The 24,345-nt window shown below is 41.8% G+C and overlaps 1 protein-coding gene across 2 annotated transcripts in view; it reads left to right on the forward strand.

Annotated features, from left to right (window-relative positions):
- Positions 1 to 24,345, forward strand: part of ADAMTS18 (ADAM metallopeptidase with thrombospondin type 1 motif 18) — a 131,986-nt gene that overhangs the window by 62,333 nt on the left and 45,308 nt on the right. For both annotated transcript variants that reach the window (XM_072731480.1, XM_072731481.1), the window contains 6 exons: positions 1,317 to 1,476; positions 3,030 to 3,135; positions 5,080 to 5,217; positions 7,724 to 7,877; positions 15,099 to 15,194; positions 19,798 to 19,946. In XM_072731480.1, the coding sequence (XP_072587581.1) occupies positions 1,317 to 1,476; positions 3,030 to 3,135; positions 5,080 to 5,217; positions 7,724 to 7,877; positions 15,099 to 15,194; positions 19,798 to 19,946 (803 nt within the window). The remainder of the gene's footprint in view (positions 1 to 1,316; positions 1,477 to 3,029; positions 3,136 to 5,079; positions 5,218 to 7,723; positions 7,878 to 15,098; positions 15,195 to 19,797; positions 19,947 to 24,345) is intronic.

A 24,345-nucleotide genomic window follows, 5' to 3' on the forward strand; every position in this document is an offset into this window, starting at 1 on the left:
ATATATACATATATAGTATAAATGTTACATTCTATATAAAAATACAAATATTATGTAGGCTTTACAGGGAAGGTGCCTTTGATATCAGATTTAAGGGTTAGTTGAATTTTGCACGTTGGATGTCCTGGGTACTTTGCAGGTAGATGCAAAAGGATATTTTGAAAATATACAGAATATAAGTTATCAGAAGATTCTTGTAGTAAACATACTGTTTCCCCAACACCATCTTAGTACTGCAGAGAATAAATAAGGAATATTTAACTGCCCTTGAATCGATTACCTTGAAATGTAGGTCACAGGCACAGAGTAAATTATAAAACCAGAACATATAATAAAGTGTTAATTGCATGGCACCCGCTGCTTTGTAGTGTTTTGATGCTGAAACTGTATTTTTCTGAAGTGGAGACTACCACAGGTTTTTAAGTCCCCTGTGGCTTCTCCTCTTCATCTGCAACCCCAGTAATTAACGTACAAAGCAAGGAGTCAGAGACAAGACAAAAATTAATTGTCCAGGTGTGTAGAGCAACAGAGGTTAACAACCTGTCAGATTGTTCTTGGAATTTTAGAAGGGTAGAAAGGAGGATGTGTGTCATTGGGAGACACTTTTGTCTTTAACCTACCACTTATACCTTGCCCAAGGTCATTGAAGCCAGAGGCATCCTAATTCATGGATAATTAAAGACCTAGTCTAAAAACCCTCAACTTGATCCAAGTCAATAGTTTTAAGCAAAGATTTTTGGTAAATAATTATCTTAAGGCTAGGTCCTATCTTACCCTCTCAGAATCTTATAATTATTTGTTTCTACATCCATTCAGTGAGCTTTCATTTTATTGATTGATGGATGGATTGATGATGTGCCAAGCCCTTTGCTGGAAATTTTGGCATAGGAGTAAATAAGCTGTGGTCACTACCTTGCTTGTACTATTTTGAAGAAGGCATTGCACTTTATCAACAATAACTTATAATTAGGTTCTAAAAGCTATCACAGTTTTATAAAGGTGGTACCAGCATGAGATGGACACAGATATTCCAACTGATGTCAGGTTATTTATTTTTTTATAAAATAGAACTAATCATACAAAACTGATACAAATCAGCCAAAACTCTATAGTTACTTGAAATATTGTGAGCATTTACCTGAAATATTTTTAAGTTTTTTTTTTATCAGTTGTCTCCAACCTTAGCTCAAGTGTTTTCCTCCACAGACCTTTCTCCCTAGAAACATGAGGTTTCTGTGTTTGCCTGTACAAATGGAATGATTCAACGTTCTGACTCCTGACAAATTCACCCTCTGGTTTGTGTGGGTTTCCCATAGGGAGGATTATTGATCAACCATCATGCAGACCAGTCTCTGCATAGTTTTTGTCAATGGCAGTCGGCTCTCGTTGGGAAGAATGGCAAGAGGCACGACCATGCCATCCTACTCACAGGATTTGACATCTGTTCCTGGAAGAATGAACCGTGTGACACTCTAGGTATGGTATGAAGGGAGGCTTCTCTCACGCCTGTGAAAACACAGTATGGAAACTTTCAACTGGGTGGGTGGCCCTTAAGACCCTTAATAAGAAGAAACATCATATTTAAATTGTGGGGTAGTATCTTCACTCAGCCCTGTGGTGAATATTGTTCTATTTAACCAAAGTCAAGGTAGAATTGTGAGCTTCATTTCCTTTATTTGTTTTGGGTGTTTCTTTATGAACTCTATGGGATGATCATTGAGGTAAATTGTTTAACCAGAAAAATTGTGGTTTGTTCCATAAATATGAATGCAGCTGGGTAGCTGAAGAGAATTAAACTGATCACCATAGTGTATAACTGTGCCCCTAGGTAGCATAGCAGTGCATCCGTTAGAAGGTTACTTGACTTTTAAGGGACTCAGCTGTTCTATATTTACCTAAGACACTGAGTAAGGACTATATCTTCTACATTTATACTATGTTTTCTAGTATATTCCATTGCATACATTAGGAACTGAAGAAATTTTTTTTTGGTGAATTAATCATCATCTAGATCAGTGGTGATGATGGCAGTGGTGGTAATGATGGTGTCACTGATGATATGTGCCAATACATTAAGTTTCTCAGATCATCCCGTGGACCTCATAGCAGCAAAATGGATTCAGTCAGTCCACAAGTATGCATTTTATACTGACTGGGTCCATATCCTTGTTCTGCACATGAGGACCCAAAACTGGGAAGAAAGACCTGTACCACTATCATGTGATTCAAGATAGAATCAGGTACTGGCTGAGATGATTTGATAGCTGCTCTTTGAAGGATGTGGTTTTGGGTTTTTTGTTTTGTTTTGTTTTTAAGATTTTTATTTATTTATTCATGAGAGACACACAGAGAGAGAGGCAGAGAGACACAGGCAGAGGGAGAAGGAGAAGCAGGCTCCATGCAGGGAGCCTGATGTGGGACTCGATCTCCGGTCTCCAAGATCAGGCCCTGGGCTGAAGGCAGCACTAAACCACTGAGCCACCTGGCCTGCCCAATGATGTGGTTTTTGAAAACATATTCACATTATAGTGAATATGAGAAAAATGCACTTAATCTGTTCACATTGTTCAGGCCTTTTCATGTTGTCTGCATCAGGAAAAGACCAGGATGTATGTTCTCTTAGGAAATATACCTTGAGCTTTGATGCTAACAGCACTGTTAAGTGGACATTTTGCATCAGTTTAACTTAGATGAGGCCTATAAATGTCCTGCAGCTTCTTATTCTACATGCAAAATGGAAATTACAATACTCATACTGAGTTCACAGGGCTGTAAGGAGGATCTGTTGATGACAATATTTTTTAAAAGGCAAGCAATGTTAAATACTATGTTTATCTATCAGGGCAGGACAAATAATCATATGCCTATAATACTTTTCTACAAAAACATTAAGTACATTAATCAAACTAAAACTAATTGTGTGAATCAGTTAAACTAAAACACTACAGAACATTTTGAAGCCATAAGAAATGATCAGGTATCAGTATATGTGCCCTTTGGCCTAACATTTGAAATTGCTCTCTCAATAGGATTTGCCCCCATCAGTGGAATGTGCAGTAAGTACCGCAGTTGTACCATCAATGAGGATACAGGGCTTGGCCTGGCCTTCACCATCGCTCATGAGTCAGGGCACAAGTGAGTGACCCCTGGATTCACTACTTTACATGAAATTGGTTGGGTGATTCATTGGCATCCCTCTAATGGTTATTGTTAATCTAGTTAGAATAGATAGGCTAGATCTTGGGTAAAGCTTAGAATAATACCTGACTATAAGAAGGGTTGATAAAGGCCAGTCATTGTGACTAATGTTTTTTTTTTTTTGAAAAAACAAAACAAACAACAATGTTTCATAGCTGTACAGAATTACAGATGGACTGCAAGTCATCTAATGGACCCTCTGGTCTTTTAGGAATGTCTTCCATGCTGTGCTGCAGTGAAGAGTCTTTTTTAGTTCATTATGCCAAGGAAATAATCATGCAGATGTGTAAATTTCCAGAATGTAATGATACATTAATTGTTCAAAGACTTTCAGTGCACACACTGGATATTCTTGGTAGTTGGTGTCATTGCGTGTACTTAGTATTGTTGTCAGTGGTGTTAGTAAATCTTTCTGAGAATAGAATTTGAAATGAGAAATGAGAAACCTAAGAGTAATGAGTTGAATTTATAAAGCATGTTATCTGGTGCTGAGGCAGTTCTGGAGAGGATTTTCAAACGGTCCTTGGACAGTAGCATTCATATTGAAATAAGCACGCTGCTTTACAAAATGACCTTTTCAAAGGACAAGTTCTTTGGATATATGAGTTTAGGAGTGTTTATGTGTGTGTCTCATATTCAGCATTTATATTAAATGCTCATTTTCAGTGCATCTGATTGATCTCTGACTTAAAAATAAAAGCAAAATCATCTCCACAACTATAATTTATATTTGAATATTTTGTATTTTGAATATTATGAGCATATTATATTCAGGAAATTTGAATCCTGTGTATGTGCACAACCACTTTCTTAGCAAGGTACAAATGAACCAATTTTATTGTGAACAGTGGTACAAAAATTCCTATTAGGTACAAGGCCCCTTTGTACAGAGCAGGAAAGAAATACGAATGTCAAACATATGTCTAAATTTATTTCTATACCTATCACCTCCTGACCCTGAACTTCCTTATCACAGTCTCACAATTGAGACTAATAAGAAAAAAAAATTGGTACTTGAAATAAAAGAGTTTGACTATCCCATCATTTTAATTTAACTTAGATATCTTGACCAAAAGTTTCTCACCCTTAAAATATAAAGCAGACATATCATTTGATTTTGTGGGCCAAGACATAGTAGAACAAAGCCCTTAGCATTCTTTAGAATTTTCTCCATAAATTTTACAGTACTATGGTTGACTTTTTTTTTAAGGATTTATTTATTTATTTTAAAGAGAAGGAGCGTGCAAGCAAGGGGGAGGGGCAGAGGAGAGGGAGAAAAAGAACTTCAAGCAGACTGTGCACTGAGTACACAGAACCCAACACAAGACTTGATTTTAGGTCCTTGAGACGATGATCTGAGCTGAAATCAAGACTCAGATACTTAATTGACAAGCCACCCAGGCTCCCCTATAGTTGACCCTTGGACAGCATTGGTTTGAACTCTGTGCACTTACATGTAGATTTTTTAAAATATAAATACAATATAGTACTTTAAATCTATTTTCCTTATGATTTTATTAATTTTTTTTCTCTAGCTTACTTGATTGTAAGATATGTAACATGTAACATACAAAACATGTGTTAATTAACTTTAGGTTATTGGTAAGGCTTCCAGTCAACAGTAGGCTATTAGTAGAAGTTTTGAGGGAGATAAAAGCTATACTTGAATTTTCAACTGCAGGCGGGGAGGGTCAGAGCACTTATCCCTGTGTTGTTCAAAGGTGGGTTGTATATAGTAACTCATTTTTGTCTTTTTTCTTACAAATTTTATAAATCTGTCTCTCACCTGGGTTCATTGATTGTCAATGCATCTTCTTCCTTTGATTATAATTTGGAAGATGGGTTCACAGAAAGATTTCTGTTTTCATCTTTCTATTTCAGCTTTGGCATGATTCACGATGGGGAAGGCAATCCCTGCAGGAAGGCTGAAGGCAATATCATGTCCCCCACACTGACAGGAAACAACGGGGTATTTTCCTGGTCTTCATGCAGCCGGCAATATCTCAAGAAATTCCTTAGGTGAGACAAAATAAAGCCAGGAGTATTCTGAGGGTTGGGGTGGTGACAGCAAACCATACTCAACAGATGTTTAAAATAAATACTCAGGGGATTGGTGATGGTGATGATGATGATGGTGATGATGATGATGATGGTGGTGGTGGTGGTGGTGACAATGATATTGTCATCATTATTGCTATTGAAAAAATACATTGAAAGTCTAATACTGTACTAAATGCTCTGCACATGTTGCCTCATTCAATCCTCATGGCAATCCTATTATGATCCTTATTCTCCAGTTGAGGAAGCCGAGTCATAGGGAGGTTAATTGTGTTGCTTAATATCCTACAGCTGCTAAGGTGTAGACTCAGAGTTAGGTGTGCTTCTGTTCCCAAGATTTATGCTTATAACTATATCCCCTTTATGACCTCCAGACGCTGCTAGATATACTTTCTTACTGTGACTAATTATTTTAATCTGATCAATCAATTCAGTCATAAGAGTATTAAAAATGCTAAAATGCTACACGTGTTCTATAATGAACGGAATATTGTCTTGCTTAGCTATTTTGTTTGAAATGACCATGAGCTATCTGTGTGTCCAGAACACATCCAACAGGGATGATAGGTATAAAATCTCTTTGGTAACTCAAAACTCCTATATGGCATTAGTAAAATGGAAGTTAGGAAGGTAGCACTATGTGATTCATATTAAATGATGAGCCCAAAGTTGAACTCTTTGAAGTTTCCTCTAATTTTATTTAGCAACCATATATATTTGACCATTGTAATTATAATAGCACTCTAGTTGTTATTATGTATCTCACCATGCTGTGTTGACTCACAAGAACACTTAGGTTCTAATCCCATTTCCCTTTGACCAAATGTTAGGGCAATTAACAAAATTTCTTTGGGAATTCATAATATTGATACCTTTTTTTAACCTGTACTATTGCATATTATTTGCAGATTTTTACAGAGTTAGTAATACAGGGAAAGCTGATTAAATGTAAAGATGTTTAAACAAACAATGTCCCAACGAACAGTAAAATATTGACAAATTTTGTTAAGTACATTTCATCAAATAGAAAATTATCTTGGGGCACCTGGGTGGCTCAGTCAGTTAAGCATCTGCCTTTGCCTCAGGTCGTGATGCCAGGGTTCTGGGATCAGGCCCCACACCCGGGGGGCTCCCTGCTCAGCAAAGAGTCTGCCTCTCCCTCTCCCTCTGCCCTTACCCCACTCATGCATGCTCTCTCATTCTCTAGTGTGCTCTCTCTCTCAAATAAATAAAATCTTTTTAAAAAATTAGAAGGTTGTCTTAATAGTTCTAAATTTATGATCGGGGCTTGAAATTATCTTTTCTATCTCATGTGATAATGGACTCAATAAATATTATAAATCAAGGTCACCTTAATCAGATTGAATTTCCATCATTAATATGATATAGTTAAATGTTTTGGGATGATGATAACAACAGTTGACTTTGAATGCTTAATATGCCTTTTCTTATTGGATCTGTTAAACTCTTATTGGAAGTCATTGTCAATAATGAGGAATATTAGCATTGTTCCTGGTCTCATGATTGACTCAGATTCCCATCTGTCTGCCTCCAAAATCATCCCTAATCACCATGCTATTTTGCCTCTCATTGGTACCATAGTTTAACTATGTAAGTTAAACGGAAGGAAGGTGCCTTTTTTTTTTTTAAAGATTTATTTATTCATTCATGAGAAAGACACACACACACAGGGACAGAGATACAGGCAGAGGGAAAGCAGCTCCATGCAGGGAGCCCAACGTGGTACTTGATCCCAGGACTCCAAGATCATGCCCTGGGCCGAAGGCAGGTGCTCAACCGCTGAGACACCCAGGGATCCCTGGAAGGTGCTTTTAACAATATCCACCATCAAGACTGATTTTTTTTCTTAACACATCCCAGTTGAGCAGACTTTGGGAAATTATCCTGCTTATTGCCCCAATGCATCCTTTCTCCTGATGCTTTCAAAAGACTTGTTTATTTTTTGCTTATAAAGATTATTTGAGGTAAAGCACATCTTTGACCACTGTCCCATTATTTATAAAAAAAAAAATACAGCATGACTTTCAACTCCATGAAGACAGGTACTGTGTCTGGCTAGCTTATTTTGTATCTTTAGCACTTAGCCTGATGCTTACCACACAGTAGGCACCCAATACAAATTTGTTGAATATTGTCAAGTGAGATTGTTGGGGGGTTTCCAAATATATTGACTTTTCCCATCCAGCAGACCAAATCAAACTACTTGGATAGCTCTAATTTCTCGTACCACGTAAAATCTTCCATAGCTGTGTACATTTCACCCTCTTAGATAGGCTAGGATTCACTCTCTGGGAAAAAAAAATATATACATTTTAATTTTAAGTATTACCTATATCTTTCACCATGCTATATTTTTCTTTGCATGAGTGCATTCAGAGGTGTACTGTTTTACATGGAAAGATCACGGATAAACGTAGGAATTAACAACGATGTGTTTTCACGGCAGCACACCTCAGGCTGGGTGTCTGGTGGATGAGCCCAAGCAAACAGGACAGTATAAATATCCAGACAAACTACCAGGACAGATTTATGATGCTGACACACAGTGCAAGTGGCAATTTGGAGCAAAAGCCAAGTTATGCAGCCTTGGTTTTGTGAAGGTATGTTTGCTTGTGATTTCAAACTTACATTAAGATTCTGCAATGTGTCTGTGTCCCTAACAGAAATATAAACATTTGGTTTGCTAAGGCCAAGGGTTAGAGTCTGGGTTATCTCTAAAATGTCAGTTGTTTGGCATGATAATTAAGTGGCAATTTTACTGTCAATGAATTATCCAGGCTTATCCCCCATAGGCCATGCCTGGTTTAAATACCATCTGACTGCATCCTTGGAAGAAAATCCCTCCTGTGTGGATGAGGATTTCATCACAAGCAGTACATCTGAGTACAGTCACGTTTACCTACTTCTTATCATTCTACCATTGTTGTATTCATATTTCTTTTTAATGTGATACATTGAGAATCATCACCACCTCAAAATATATACATATGCCTTTATGGAATATGAAAACTACTGTTGGCAGCCAATTTCTTTGTGTGTTAAGTCTTCCCTTCAATATTATGAGGAACATGGATGGGAAAAGCAAAAAAGTCCAAGTGATAGAAATGGGAGAAACATCAAACAAATTGGCCAAGAAATCCATCATTGACCATCTCAACATCAATACAGTGGAATCAGTTTCGAGTTTTTCTTCCCTAGTATTCAGAGAGAAACATGGAAATCCTAGGTATCTAGAAACAGGGAAATGACACAGTTTTATAGCTCTGTTTCCCTGTTCTCTTGCTATTCTTCCTCCTTTCTGTCCCTTGTCTTTTCCTTTCCTTCTTCTGCAACCAGCACCACCACCACCGCCAGCATCGTTGTGGATAACACTGCCTCTTCCACCACCACCCCCATGTCCAGCAGTTGCCATGCGAGCCTCTGCTCCACATCAGGCACCTTCTTAGAGACTTATTTTACTTTTCCTCAATCTTCACAAAGACCTTTTGAAATGAGAGTTATCATTTTTTACATGGAGTTCAGAGAATGTGTATTCCATTTGCCCAAAGCCTCAAAACTTTTAAACAAAACCTATCAATCACATTGATGTTAAAACTTCCTTCTCTGCAGTTAATATGAGTGTTTCCTAAGCTTCAGTCACTAACCTCAACATCCAGTTCCTGACAACTACCTTCATTCATTGTGCTCTATCTCTGTATTGTGATTCACTTGTTGCTTTTCCAATAAATCAGCTCACTTAAAAATATGTAAGTCCAGGCCTAATAAATAACCACCAAATCACAGGTTTGATTTGGGATCACATATTTTTCTAATGCTCTTTAAATGTATAATTATTAGAAAAGTGTATCCACCCACCATCCACAATTTTTTTGGTGTCTCCTCCGTGGTGCATGGACTTCACTTTGGCAAATGCTGGAGTATCATGGATACGCTAATAAATTTACAACTGTTTCTAATTGCCTGTTAAGTTGATGTGTTTGTCAGAAGTCAGTAGACATTCACTTTGTCGACAGTTTGTCCTAATTCTATCTCTTGTTCGCTTCATTCTTAAAGGTTTCACTAGTTTACGCATCCATTAATCAAACATTTATTAAGCACTTACTGTGCAGCAAATGCACAATTGGTAATAAGTTTGATTTTCTTTAGAAACATAAAGGAGATTTTAAGAATTACTCTCATTCCTTCAGGATCAGACATTCAACACACGTTTGAGGGGTGTTGATGGTGTCAGGGCTCACACAGCCATTCTTCAGTGACCGATATTTTTCTGGAACCATACCATATTTTGGAGAGACAGCACCTCAGCGTGATGGTCTTCCTTGGGGAGCAGAGCAAAGGGAAGTGGGAATGGTAGACTAGAAGGCTGGATAGAATGAGGCAGGCACAGACGGGAACCTGGGGGACGGGGAGATTTGCTTCACGGAGGGATTTGAGATGACTATGAGGTAGGACAGGGAAGGTAGTGGATTCTGAATGTGAGATTTCCCACCACCAGCCCCCCAGCCAGGGGAAGAAATACCTGCTTATAACGAACCATGGCATGACCTCTGAGACTCACAGGTAGTTCCCGCCTGGCACTACATGGGAGGGGTTTCCCAAACAAGCAAACCTCCTAATGGCCCTGCTGGTCTGGGCAGTGTGGACCCATCTCAGGGGCACAGATAAAGGATGGTGTTTGTTTTCAGAGTCTTCAGATGTGTCATTGCTTTGCTTTACACACCTGTTCTCCTCACTGTCTATTTTTTTTAACTTTATGCCTCCTGGAAAGGCAGTTTTACATAATAGTTAGAAGCAAAAAAAAAAAAAAAAAAAAAGAAGAAAGAAAGAAAGAAAGGAAGGAAAGAATGCTCCAGTGTCACTGAAGCCAGTGATGCAATTGTCAGTATCCCCTGGAACTGTTAGAAATGCACATGCTCAGGTCTCATCCAGGTCCTAAAGAAGGAGGTTTCTGGGTAGGGCCTGGCAATCAGTGCTTGAACAGGGGCTCTAGGTGATTCTGATGCCTGCTCAGGGTTGAGAACTACTGAATTAAGCAGTCTTCAGTTTTACACACACACACACCACTACCACCACCACCACCACCACCACCACCACCAAATTTTGGACTTCGGTAGACCTGGCTTTAAAATCTTATTTCACCACATCCTAGAACCCTGAGCGAATGGCTGAACCTCCCTCAGCTTTTGTGTCCACGTTTCTAAGGTGAGGTTAAGCACAACTCTTCCCTGGTAACCGTGAGGATGAATCTCTTGGGACGGCGGCACCCCTCAGTGTATTGCCAGAGCGTGCTCCCTGCCCTCCTCCTCCTGCCTCCAGCAGCTGCACCCTCGCAGCCTCCTTTCTCCCAGTGACCTCCTTGTCTGAGGCCTGAGGCTGGCCATCCTTCATCCCTGTCTCACCTTCCCTCCTCTCCCAGCCACAGGTTTTCTGTCTTCAGTATGTCAAGCTTGATCTCTCTTCCCTTTCAAAGAGTTCAAGAAAATGAGTTGATCTCTGATGGGTCCACATTATCTGGACAGATGTGAAGGAGGGTCACGTCCACAGCAATGGGGGAGAACATGCCTTTGGTTACTACACATGTATCCTGCTGCCTGGCAGTACGGGAATTGGTGCTGTCTGCGGAATGCCCCAAGTGCTGGAAGAGACTCTGGCCAGTGCTTCCCATGCATGCTGCTTATTTTACTAAGTTAGCAATGAGCAGCTTGGGCTCTGTACCTCAGCAGCCAGCAGTGACTGTCACATAGCAGAAGCTCTGTAAATGCTCATGCTTACAGATGCACCAAGAGGGTTTGAAGCAGAATAGGAATTATGGGGAAGGTATTTGAATTCTAGTGAATATTTTCACGCTCATCACCTCGGAGAACATTTCCTTCGAAAGAAAAGGCATGTCAAATAGAGTAGGATGGGCATGTATTTCTTCTTTTGAGAATCTGACATTGTAATGCATAAAGGACATCAAAGGGTACAAATATCTAGAAAATAGGTCAGGGAGATGCAATGTACAGCATGGTGACTGTAGATAATGCTATATTGCACATTGGAAAGTTGCTGAGAGAGTAGATCCTAATAGTCCTCATCACAAGAAAAATAATGCAATAATGCATGGGGACAGATGTTAACTGGATCTATTGTGGTGATCTTTTGTAATACATACAAACATCGGATCATTATGTTGTACACATGAAACTAATATAGTGCTACCTGTCGGTTATACCTGTTTTTAAAATTATTTTTAAAAAATTATTTTAAAAATTTATTTTAAAAATTATTTTTAAAAAATTATTTTTAAAAATTTATTTTAAAAATTATTTTAAAAAAAGAACTTGACATGGAGAGAAAAAAAGTGGAGACCAGAGAGAAACTTCCTGGTATTTAAATTTAAATATAATCAGTAAATTGTACCTACTTTGCAACTTACTAAATTTATTACATCAGGTTTCAGCTTTTACTAACTTCCCCCATGGACTTGTGTCCCAACATAAGTTGATGTTGATGTCCTTGTATTTTCTCAAACCGTCCCTTCTTTCATGTCTACAAGTCTTTGCACATATGCCTCCCAGCCTAGAATGCTGCATGACCACCCATGTGACAAATACCTAATCATCTTCTACTGTCATCAAAGATTCAGCTCAAGTGAGTGTTGCCTCCTATTTTCCCCAAGGAGATTTAAACATTCCTTACCCCCAGGCTCAATCTGCACCCTATAAACTTGTGATACTGTATTATAACTGAGTACGTGTGTGTCTTGTCTCAGTGGATGGCAGATACGTAGCGCGTACCTGCCATGTTGGCAGCTAGATACCCAGGACTCATTTACAATGGTAACTAAAGCTACCATTTCTTTAGCACTCCCATTTTCATAGGGTAGAGGATTTTGCCTCTGTCCCCTTCTCATCCTTCCTCAAGGGAGCAGAAGGGACTGACTTCTCTGGGAGAAAGAGAGAAGTCAGGGATGACTCTAGGATTTCTGGATTGAGCCACCAGAATCACAGAGGTCTCATAACAGGAGCTGGAAGAGTCTGAACAGATTTGAGGGGAACAAATGGGGAATTTAGTCTTGGATGGGTTCAGCGCTTTATAAACTTTGACCTGCAGAGACCATTCACATTTTTAGCACATCCAGTTTCACTTGTAGGGGCATCCTTCAGAATCCCTAGGATGCAGAGGGACAACACGGTTAACAAGTGACAGGACAGAGTCATGCATAATGTTGAGACTCCCCTTAGAAGTTACATCCAGGCAACACAAGACCTTGGAGTCTCTGTGGTCATTTCTTTTTTCCTGAAATTATTACTTAAGTCTAGGGAATTATAGATAAGGAAAAGTTAGTCACATGTGCTGGGGAAAAGAGGGAAGAGCAAGCAAAAAAAAGTGCAAACTCCCATTTCTGTTTACTTTGAAAGGGAGCTTTCTCAGAGGACTCTCCTGGTCGTCAAAGCATGTAGTTGGCTATAATTACGTTTGACTTATGTACCTCACCACAAAAGAAATAATATGTTCATACAGACTGTCTGATTTCACTCTGGATTCCTGTGTTTTTGTGTTTTGCTTTACTTTCCCGGTCTTCTCCAACTGTCCCTTCCCCTTAGCCCTGTGGCTTGGCATTGGCTGTGGAATCCGTGTCTCCTTTGCTTTGGTCTGCCCCGGGGTCATTTCGGTGGCTGCCACATAGGCTAGGGGTGTGGGTTATGGCTTCCTGCTGGCTGTAAGGAGGAAAACAGTTTAATGCTAAAAGCCTTTCTAACCATGGCTGTGTTTCAATGGTTACCTCTCATTTCTCCATCTTGATGTAGACTATCTTTTTCCACATTAAATTGTTCCCCTCAGGCCCAGGGTAACACATGGAGGAGCACAGAGATGATGAAGCTGATTCACCCGCTGGAAGACTGCCTTATGCTTTCTACTAATGTCAGTGGCAGGTCCACTTCTATGGGAAACATTGACATATTGTGTCTAATGACTTATTTTGAGATTTGAAATGGTTTTGTGTGGCACACGTCTGGGGCCATGGGTGGGTGGTGTTTCCAAGGAGTGTACTGAGTATCCTTCCATGCTCTGTTGGGGGTAAAGACTTTATGGTCTACAAGATCAGGCTCACGGCACATATCTCTGGTTTCCCTATGTTTCCTTTTCTTGGTTCCGTGGAAAACTTTTTTTGTGAAATAACCTCCAAGCACGTTCTTGCCATATTTTCTCACCGTGAAATCTACATGAACCGGAATGCTTAGGGAATTGGGTGCCTGGTTAATTGAATTTTCAGGGCTACACCAAGTGACCACAAAAGTTCATTTTGTTTCCTCCCTGGTTGTTAATATTTTCCCCCAAATTATATTCGTTCACACGTCTCTCCTAGTAAATAGAATGTGGCAAACAAAATGGAATCATTTTGACATTTCATGATTTTGACATCCTATTAATGACATAATTCTGAATAGCAACTGTAGCTGTTTGAGCTGGAAGGAATCTGGTCCAGTCCCCTTTCTTTAGAGATAGGTAACTGAGACCCCAGAGAAGTTGAGAGCTTTCCAAGTCCCATTAATGGCAAAACCAGGTCCAGAGCAGTGGTCAAGGGCTCTGGCTGGAATCAGGCCAATTTGAGTCCCGCATTTGCCACTTACCAGCTGTGTGACTTGGCGGCATTGAAAGTGTCAATAACTTGCTCAGTCTCGTCATCTAAATTAGTTTATATGGGGAATTAGTTGAGTGTCCACCATTAAATGGTGTTAGTAACAGTATTAGTTTTCTTTCTATGGCTGCTCTAATAACTTTCCACGAACTTGGTGACTTAACACAAATTTATTTTCTTGCAGTTCTGGAGGTAGACATCTGGAATGAGTCTCACTGGGCTGAACTCAAATGTTGGCAGGGTTGTGTCCCTTCTGGATATTCCAGAAGGGAAGGCTTTTTTTTTCTTTGCCTTCTCCAGCTTCTAGAAGCCTCCAGCATTCCCAGGCTCATGGCCTCTGCCCCCATCTTCAAAGCAGCAACATCCTCCTTAATCCTCCTCAAACTGCCCTCCCTCTGGCTCCCTACACCCCCCTCTGCCCTGTTGAAGACCCCTCATGATTATCTTGGACCCATCTGGAAAATGAAGAGTTTCCCCATCTCAGGGTCAACTGATTAGCAACCTTAATTACATCTGCAACTTTAATTCTCCTTTGCTATGTAAGTGCATGAAGTCACAGGTGCCAGTGATGTGGATGTGGTCGTTTTGGGTGGGACAGTGTTCTGCCTACCACAGTGTAGCATGAGAGTCCAACCACTTCATGGTCTAGTGTGAGAATTGTCGAAATACTTGAAAGTTACTATAAAGAGGAGGAAGGTGATGATGGTGATCATTGGCCCCGTTTATCCTTGAGAACCAACCTAGAGGCAAGAGCTATGTTTATCACAGTTTGCACAGGTAAGAAAACTGCACATCAGAGACTTCTATAATGTGTCCGGTGCAGAACCACCTGGAATTCTATGGCAAGGATTGGAGTCAGATGTGCTCAATTCCAGACTTGGCCTCTTCTGCTTCACTGGTGGCAGTGTTGCTGGTGGTTATTACAACCCAGGTCTCTTAGTTTCTATGAGAGAGAACTACGATTACCTCCCTGTCACTACTAAACACGTATGCAGGTAGCATCGAAACTTCCTGCTTATACATTTGCTAGAACATGTTATTACTGGTTACCTTGCAGCTACCAACTTCACTTGCCTCTACTTCCTGGATAATGTCTCATTCCAGCTACCCCAAAATATAATATTGCGTACCAAAGCTTTGGATATTTTCATTTTTATCGTATCAACACCCTTACTCGCTTCTTCTTACCTTTCAGGACATTTGCAAGTCACTTTGGTGCCATCGAGTGGGCCACAGGTGTGAGACCAAGTTTATGCCTGCAGCAGAAGGGACCGTTTGTGGCTTGAGTATGGTAAACTGCATACTTGTTAGTTTTTAGTGCTGGAAACATGACAATGCATAGAAACAAGCCGTTGTACAAACTATTTGAACTGAGACCTCAGAATGGAATGCCTTGGGCACATACATTTTCTGACTTGTCTTTAAATTAACCTGCATTATTTAGCAGCTATTATAAAAAAAACTCAATGTTAATATAAACCAATTGGCTCAATTGTTTAGAATTTTTTTTCTGCCTTTGGTTTCTATTTTTAGATGAAATATTTCTATTTCAATAAGCTGGAAGGTTTCACTGTACACTGTTCGCCTTTTAAACTTGATTCAGTATAGAAAAGCTTCAGGGAGCAAATGTCCCCTTTGGTAGCAAAGGAAGGACTGTCCTCCCATACAAAGCCCCTGCTGCTCACCTCACAGGACCTGTCACTGAGCCTCTGATAGGGGGAGAGTCCTGTCACTTAGAGGGACTCCTAGCAAAGGGTAAGCCGCATTTCTGTCTAGGTTGTACCAGAAAGCCATTGGCCAGTCAACCCTAAGAACCAGCTCTGATATGGGAGGTTTCTGTGTTTTGAATGAAGAACATTCATATATTAGTTTCTGGGTATTTTTCTCCTTTCCTAGTAGCATCTGGAGGAAGAGGTGCACTTGAGGCAGCAATAAATGACCCAGATTGGGGACATTCCTTTGAGAGATCATGATCGAGGAGCTGTGAGAGAGGGGAGCATGGAGATACTCCAGGTTCTTTGATCTCTGCTTTTGGCTCTCTCGAGGCGGCACGAGCCTGCGTAGAAGCCTCGGTCATTTCAAATGAATTCAATTGCACAATAATTTATCAACTGCTGGGTATCAGAGACAAGAGGCTCTGGGGATATGAAGATGAATAAAATTCAGTTTTATCTCTTCAAGAACTCACAGTCCAGTGGGGAAACCTGTGCAGAAGCCAGTAACTCTGTCTTTCTTTGTAAACAGATCTTGAATCCCTCGTTGCTGTCAATGCTTGGAATTAGGTGTGCACTTAGGATGAAGTACAGGGATCCCTGGGTGGCTCAGTGGTTGAGCGTCTGGCTTTGGCTCAGGGCATGATCCCGGGATCCTGGGATTGAGTCCCACATCGGGATCCCCGCAGGGAGCCTGCTTCTCCCTCTTCCTATGTCTCTGCCTTTCTCTCTGTGTCTCTCATGAATAAATAAATATAATCTTTAAAAAATAAAAATAAAATAAAGTCCAGTGAGTGGGGACCCCAAAATGGATGTTCCTCAGCTGGGTGGGAAAGAGATTTTCAATGAGAGATTAATGACACAGGCAAAGATACAGGCCCACAAAAATTAGCAAGTGTCCAGAAGACACTTTCTAATATTTGTGGAGTCATTTATTCAACGTGTTTTAAAAGATTTGCATTTGTAACTCTTTGATACTAAAGAAAAAAACCATTTTTTAAAAATTGAGGTGTTAATGTGCAACTTTCCATCAGCGGTCCCTGTCTTAGGAAATTCCAATAAAGTCTCTCCTTGAAAATGTGCATGGAATGTTTTAGGTGTGATGAAGCGAAAGAGTGAAATAATTAATTGAACATGTAAGTACTGCTCAAGGCATCTTATTTATTTTATTTTTAAAATTTTTTAAAAGATGTTATTGGTCTATTAGAGGGGGAGAGAAAGAGCACCAGGGTGGGGGGAAGGGCAGAAGGAAAGGGAGAAACAGACTCCCCAGTGATCTGGGAGCCCAGAGTAGCTTGATCTCAGGACCCTGAGCTGAAGGCAGACGCTCAACCCACTGAGCCACCCAGGTCCCCCATCATTTTTTATTTTTAAAACATCAAAATTCAGGACTTACAACTCAAGGGTTAGTGACCATGGGGAAACCTGTGCAGAAGCCAGATCTTTTCATTATGAAAGCAGCAGCATTAAACGTAAGAGAGATGTACAAGAAAAGATTGCTCTAATAAGCAAGGAAAGTAAGTGCCAAATGGCATAGGGCTAACGTTTGTCTTACATTACATATGCCAGGGGGGTAGTTCCACGGGGATGAAAATGCCCCTGGATTAGACTTTAGTTACCGTAACCTGAGACAAATCAGGCCAGGAGTTAGAAAACAGATGTCCTAACGCCCCTCCTGCACCTCATTATTTTAAAAGACCAGACTGCAGTTCTAAATACTGGGGGAGCGCCCCTTGACCGAATGATAGAAGCCCCCCTGCTCAGCAGAAAGCCCTAAGAAGAGTATCACCCATCATCACCCCAGTGTGATTGTTAGTGCCCCCATATGCACGGTTCTCTGACTCTTCCTCCACTAGGGCATGGGACTGGCTCTCCCCTGGACTGGAAACTCCGTGAGGCCAGGGCCGCGTCTTACGCTTTCATCTCAAGGGTCCTACAGAGCAGCAGCTACTCCATGTTTGTTCATTTGTCCCCTTGTAACTGGGCGCTCACTGAGTCCTTCCCGTCTCTCTAGTGGCCTTGGCCATTCGGTGATACTCGTGCCATGAATGCTCAGTAAACACGTGAGGTTGTGAAAGCCACATAGTTTTATCGAGTTACACATGTGAGGAAAGAAAGGCTTGTGCTCGCTGTCTGTTGTAAAAGCTGTCTGTCTGGTTACAGCCATTCAATTTGAAATGAAAAGTATATATATATATATATGAATAGATCCAGCTTTATATGCAGAATTTTATTAATGTGGATTATGCATGTGTGTATTCACATATATGTGTGTATATAGGATATGTATATTATGAACGAGGTCTACATGACTTAGCATAACTTCACACTTTCCTAAAAGCCTCTGCAATTAGAGCCAAAGAGGGATGTATGTGTGTATGTATGTGTGTGTATTCACGTATTTATTTCTGATTTCTATACTGAATGAAAAAGCCAGAGGAGACCATCTGTTAGCAACCTAAGCCAATACTAGGATGAATTCTGAAAGAAAAGAAAGTTAAATTAATTGAAGGTTGGAAACAGATTTAAAAACCTTATTTCTAAAAAAAAAAAAAAAGAAAGAAGAGATAGAAAAGAAAGAAAGAAAAGAAAAGGAAAGAAAGAAAGAAAGAAGGAAATTAGGTTTAAGATATATCAGTGGGCCATTTGCCTGTGAGGCGAGAAGTTTACGTATCCTGTTCAGAAGCTTTGGTTACTGAGTTTAAATGGAGCCCCAGCTAGTTGTGCGGCTGCTTGGGTAGCTGTGTTAGTATTTCTTTGCTAAATTTCTCATCCAGAAAATAGTTATTAACTCCTTAGCGCTTTGGGAGGCTTATGTTAGAAAGTGCATGGGAAGCCCTCCCTCCCTCCCTGCCTGCACCATTTCTGGCACCTGGAAGCGACTTCATAAAGCGTAGCCTCTGTTGGTGTTGGCTGTTGTTATTTTGTCTCCGCCACTGAGCTCAGCCGGGAGAGTCCTGGGGATTCCTGGTCCGGAAGATTCGGATTCCTGCTCGTGGTGGACAAAATCCTTTAACGACCAACTGCTTTCCCCCTAAAGTGCTCAATGGTGTTCTATGAGTTCATGCAAACTGAGACGCCAATGAAGCCAGGGAAAAGAGAGATGAAAAACACAGGGAGGAATCGGTGCACGGCAAGAACTGGAAGACAGGAAGCAATGCCTTGACCTGGGCAAAGTGCAGCAGAAACAATAAGCAGCCAAGGAGCCAAACGTATCACAGGGGAAAGGCGAAGGCTTGGAAGTCCAGCGTCCTCCCCCGATTCCGTAACCGAAGCCCCACTCCTCGGCAGAACCTGGCAGGGTGCAAAGCCCAGCCCGTTGCATCCCATTGCGGAGGCTCTTAGGAGAGTGTGCAGTTCCACCAGGTCATGCAGAACTCGCTCATAATAAAGCTCCGCAGGAATAAAACCACTGGCGGGGCGAAGGCGAGCCCCAGGGACAGAGACGGCCGCGGAGCCCGGGACGTATCGCAAAGGAGACAAACGGAGGTTGGCGCAGCCCGGCTTGGTGGGCGCCTTGGCAGAGGAAAGGCCCGGGCTCGTTCACAGGAGCTCGGAGGGCTCCAGGTCACCAGAGGCCTGGGGTTAGGAACCTTTCCTGCAGACCAAAGGTCAAAGGGCGCCGTCTGTAAGCACAGTTCACGGGCGGGAGCTGTTGGGTTTTGCGAGAAGCTCCGCAGGGGCACAGGGCCGGTTGGGACGAGCCGGAGTGTCCGCACGACTGCAGCGGGTTTTAGGAGGAGGTCGGCAGCCTGACCACTTCTGGGGCCGTACCTCGTGAGACGGCTGGTCCTCCTGAAGCGCCCCTCCTGGGCGACCCAGGCTGTCCTTGAAGGGCTTCGCTCGTGGGGCTCGGGGAGGCTCAGGTGCCGGCGGCCCGCACGGGCGCCCTGGGCCTGGGGTGGATGTTCTCTGAGCCTTTGGCCTCGGCAGCTCGCGAAGCGCACGGGCCGTGCCTGTGGGTGACACACGGCCCTTCCCTGGGTGCCAGCTCTTCGCCCCGCTCACAGGAAACGCGGGGGGCCCGGGCCGGGAGGCGCGGTGGGCGGGGGGTCACGAGGGGTCACGCGGCCCCCCACTGGCCCACATACCTGTGTTCGCTGTCGATGGGCAGGTGTCTGCGTCTCCTCGCCTTCCGCGGGTGGACTCTGACGGGAAACATGTCGCATGTTCTTTCCACAGTGGTGTCGGCAAGGCCAGTGTGTGAAGTTCGGGGAGCTCGGCCCCCGGCCTGTCCACGGCCAGTGGTCCCCCTGGACCAAGTGGTCCGAGTGTTCGCGGACGTGCGGCGGCGGCGTCAAGTTCCAGGAGAGACACTGCAATAACCCCAAGTAAGGCCCCGCCACCCCGCCACACCGCCACCCAGTTTTTAACTGCACTTTCTTTCCCTCCAGAAAGGAACCTGGGCTTTACTGTTGGCTATAAAGGCTGCATGCCCTGGGGTGCGGGGGGTGCAGGGGTTTGGTGGTCAGAAACCTAAAAGCCACAAAGGAGTTAGTTGCTCTGAGTGTGAGTACAGTGATCAGGGACTCCAGGGCTAGTCTGAGCTGCTTTCTCAGCCTCAATTAGAGCCACCCAGTCACACAATCAGATGCCTGTGCTGTAGAGCAGAGGAGCTAGGCCAGTGGAATGTGTGTGTGTGTGTGTGTGTGTGTGTGCGCGCGCGTGCGTGTGCGTGTGTGTGTCAAACTGATGAACTGGAGAAAGTATGCTAATTTTTGCCTTGCAGGAATGTACATCAACACGTGTTGACAGATCTGCCTGACTTTTCAAGAGAAACCAGAAATCCAAAAAAACATGTGGGAAATTTCCCAACGGTTAAGACATTGACCGCAAATTCAATTTTCTTTGAACAGAACACAGTGAGGACTAATGACAATGTCTACAGATTGAGATTGGCCTGTGGTCACCTGCAGGCACCCTCTGGCCCGGGGTAGCCCGGGGTTCTGAACCGCCGTCTGTGTTCTTTGAAAACGAAGATGGTTTTATGTTCCTTTTATCTGCTCTAATTCCCACGTGCAACATGCATGAGAGGTACACTTCCTGACGGGCACAGTGATGGAGAGAGAGGCCAGGTTAGAGAGAGAGAGAGAGAGAGAGAGAGAGAGAGATTGGACTACAAAATCCTGGGTCTGCTGCCTATTAGCTGTGTGACTTTGGGAAGTTCACTTGAACTCTGAATTTGGTTTATGTGTGTAACAGAGATAATAATGTCTCCTGTAGATTTGGGGGGATTAGAAGTGGGAGGAGAGAGAGAGAGAGAGAGAGAGAGAGAGAGAGGCCTTACTGATGAAGCTGGACTTTGGAGAATGTGGTAGAGAGAGAAGAATGAGATGGGTCCTTGGAAAATAGGGATTTCACTTTACAGCACTGCTTGAGTGGTGGCCTGATGTGAGGGTCAAAAACATAGGCTCCCAATCCTGGAACCCTAGGTGTGCCTCCTGGCCCTGGCTCTCTCCAGCTATGTGGCCACAGACAACTTTCTCTCCCTTCCCTAGATGCCTCAGTGGTAAAAATGGGATGAGAAGAGTGCCCGTGTCAACTGAGTTAATATTTACAAAGCGCCTGGCGTGTTATAAGCATCCCATAAATGTTTGGTAGGTTGTGAATTAAAATAAATAACGAAACTGGAGCAGATGGAAAATTTTAAAAAGACATGGCATTTCATCTGAGTCAGCAGCCTGAGCTGGATCAAGAGGCCAGTTTGTTCCAAAATAGAAGAGGGTCAGAAGATACTTTGACCATGGTTTCCTAGATGCTCTTTGGGATATCAGGCTAATTGCATTTTTCATCTTTGGCACTATTGACATTTGAGACTGGAAATTTTTATTATGGGGTTTTCACAGTACATGGCAGGATGTTTAGCAGCAGCCCTGGCCTCTCCCCACTAGATGCCAGTAGGATGACGCTCTCTCCCTGACAGCCGTGTGATAGATAACCCAAAATGTCCCCTGGGACTATCAAATGTCCTGTAGAGGGTAAAGCCATCCCCAGTTGAAACTCATTGGTTTATTCAGATCCTATAACTAGGTGTGATGGTAGACAAGCTTGTGATGCATTTCCAGCTTATACCAGATTATTAAAACCACCCTCCTCATACTTCGCATGTAGCCCATATCTTGGATAGAATTCTTAAAATCATTATATTACTTTTCATTTTTTCAGCCTATTTTGTAGGTCTGGTTTTCATACATCACAACATTTTACAGCTCAGTATTTTCCCAAGAAAGAAATAGATTACCTAATTTAATAGCTCTGCTGGTAAAGTGTGTGAATGACACCCCTGAGATTTAAATTAAAACCTCTCATATCTGTGGGATTGAGAACTCTCATTATAATAGGGCATTGTTCATGGAAATATCATATTGTAATTTTAGAAATGCCTAATAAAAGAATCACTAATGTAGTTCCATTTGGTGCTGTTTTATCATTTTCAACAAGATTAAGGCTCCTCGGGATACTGTTTACTTTAATTATGCATCACAAATAAAACAAGTACATGAGCAGCTGTCCTAAGGCAATTGAATTAGTTGTTCTCTGTTCTTATTTCACTTTGTTGTAGTAAAACTGGGGTTTTTTCCCCCACTCCATTTTAAATTACTGATTCCTTTTTTTGCTTCAGTTTAAACATCGGGTCTGTTCACATCACTCCACCTAACCAGTTTCATTTTCTCATGTGAGAAGCAGTAGGAGCTTTGATTTCACATAATGATGATTTTCCCAGAACATATTTTGTTTCATAAAAATGAACTATTCCTGGCTGATTTGTAGACTCCTCCAACTTTTCAGCTTCAAAAGTGTTTAAAGGTTATCTGGTTCTGGAATAACCGGTACCACACACATGTGGGCCTTATTTTTCCCCATGTCTAGGGTGGACATTTTTGTTTATTTTTAGTGAAAGCATGCGTGCAAGTCGGGGTGGGGGCAGGTGGAGAGGGAGAGAATCTCAAGCAGGCTCTGTGCTCAGCATGGAGCCCAGTGCAGGGCCTGGTCTCTCACAACCCTGAGGTCATGACCTGAACCAAAACCAAGAGTTGGACACTTTACCAACTGAGCCCAACCAGACGCCCCTGAGGTACAGATTTTTTAATGGATTAGAAGCTCTGTTTTCTACTGAGCTGTACTGTGCTTCAGGAACCTCATAACATTTTCCCAGGCCTTTGCTCCCAATCTACCTAGAACAGATGCATGAGTTGCAACCTGTTCTTTAATCCAGTTACTTGACAAATGAGTAACCAGGGGAGGCGGAGGGTCCCAGACTGGCAATCTTTGCCCGGGTCACCAAGCTGGTAGTAGTAGAGTCAGACCAAGAGCCCACAGTTTTAATCCTCTGACATTCTTTCCGGTTCCCTGGCTATTCAATTATTACACTCTAAAAGAGCCTAGTGGAATTTCTGTAAAGTCTGTTCAAAAAAATTAATCGCAAAAATTGAGGTAGCGAATATCAAACATGCAAAGGCATTCTAGAACTTTCCTAAAATGCAGGTCAATTTGAGAAAAAAATAATATGCCACTACAGTCATAGCTCTGGAATGATAATTGAATCAAATCTCTGGCCCATTCTTCCCAGTAATTTCCAGGCTCAGTTGATTATCAAAATCACCAAGTGAAAAAAAAAAAATCACCAAGTGTTCTTTAAAAAAACACTGATTTTTCTCTGTCTTCCTATCATATATTCATATTGTGAAAGTCTGGAGGGACCCAGGAGTGAGTGATCTGTCTGTGTGGGTGTGTATCTTTTTTTAACAGAGCTCCTCCACTGATTCTATTGATTAGTCAGCCAATAGTATAACTATTTGTAGCCAGGACATGATAAATTTTGCAGAAGTAAAAATGAACATACTTTATAATGGTCTAATAGAAGGAAAAAATCATGTTCCCAGACATTTGTTTTCTGACTGTTCATATTTTGGTTTTTAATCTTATTACACCAAGTAATATCATGGTAGGATTTTCTGTTAGTTTATCCTAACACTCCTGTTTACAGCTGCAGAAAAATGTACCTGCATTTGGAGCATTTGATGAAAAAGTACAAATTCTTGCCAGTTGTTAAAGCAGAAAACATTTTAAAATAGTTATGATTGATTTGTGCTAACTCTGCCCTAGACTCAGCCCTAAATTCTTTTTTTTTAGCATTGTATCCCATTTATTTTTACAACCTTTTTTACCATTTTATTTAAATTTTTTCATGATGGTAAGTGTAGTCTTTAATCCCCACCCTCTATTCCCCTAACCCCCCAAAACATCTCCCCCCTGGTGACCATCAGTTTGTTCTCTAGAGTTAAGAATCTTTCTTGGTTTGTCTCTCTCTCTTTCCCCCTATGATCATTTGTTTTGTTTCTTAAATTCCACATGTGAGTGAGATCACACGGTATTTTTTTTCTCTGACTTACTCATTTGCTTAGCATAATACTCTCTAGCTCCATCCATGTCGTTGCAAATGGCAAGATTTCATTCTTTTTTTATGGCCGAGTAATATTCTATGGTGTATACATACCACCTCTTCTTTACCCATTCATCTACCAATGGCAACTTGGGCTGCTTCTGTACTTTATCAGCCCTAAATTTTTTTACAACACTTATCTCAGTTAACCATCCCAGCTGCCCCCATTTTACAGATCAGGAGGTGGAATGAAATTGCCTAAAGGTAAGCTAGGAAGAGGCAGAGAATATTTCAATCTAGATCTGCCTCATTATAAAAGACCAACTCCCTAACCGTTGTGCATGACT

This window comes from Vulpes vulpes, chromosome 12 (genome assembly GCF_048418805.1).
Source record: "Vulpes vulpes isolate BD-2025 chromosome 12, VulVul3, whole genome shotgun sequence".
Classification (NCBI taxonomy): Eukaryota; Metazoa; Chordata; class Mammalia; order Carnivora; family Canidae; genus Vulpes; species Vulpes vulpes.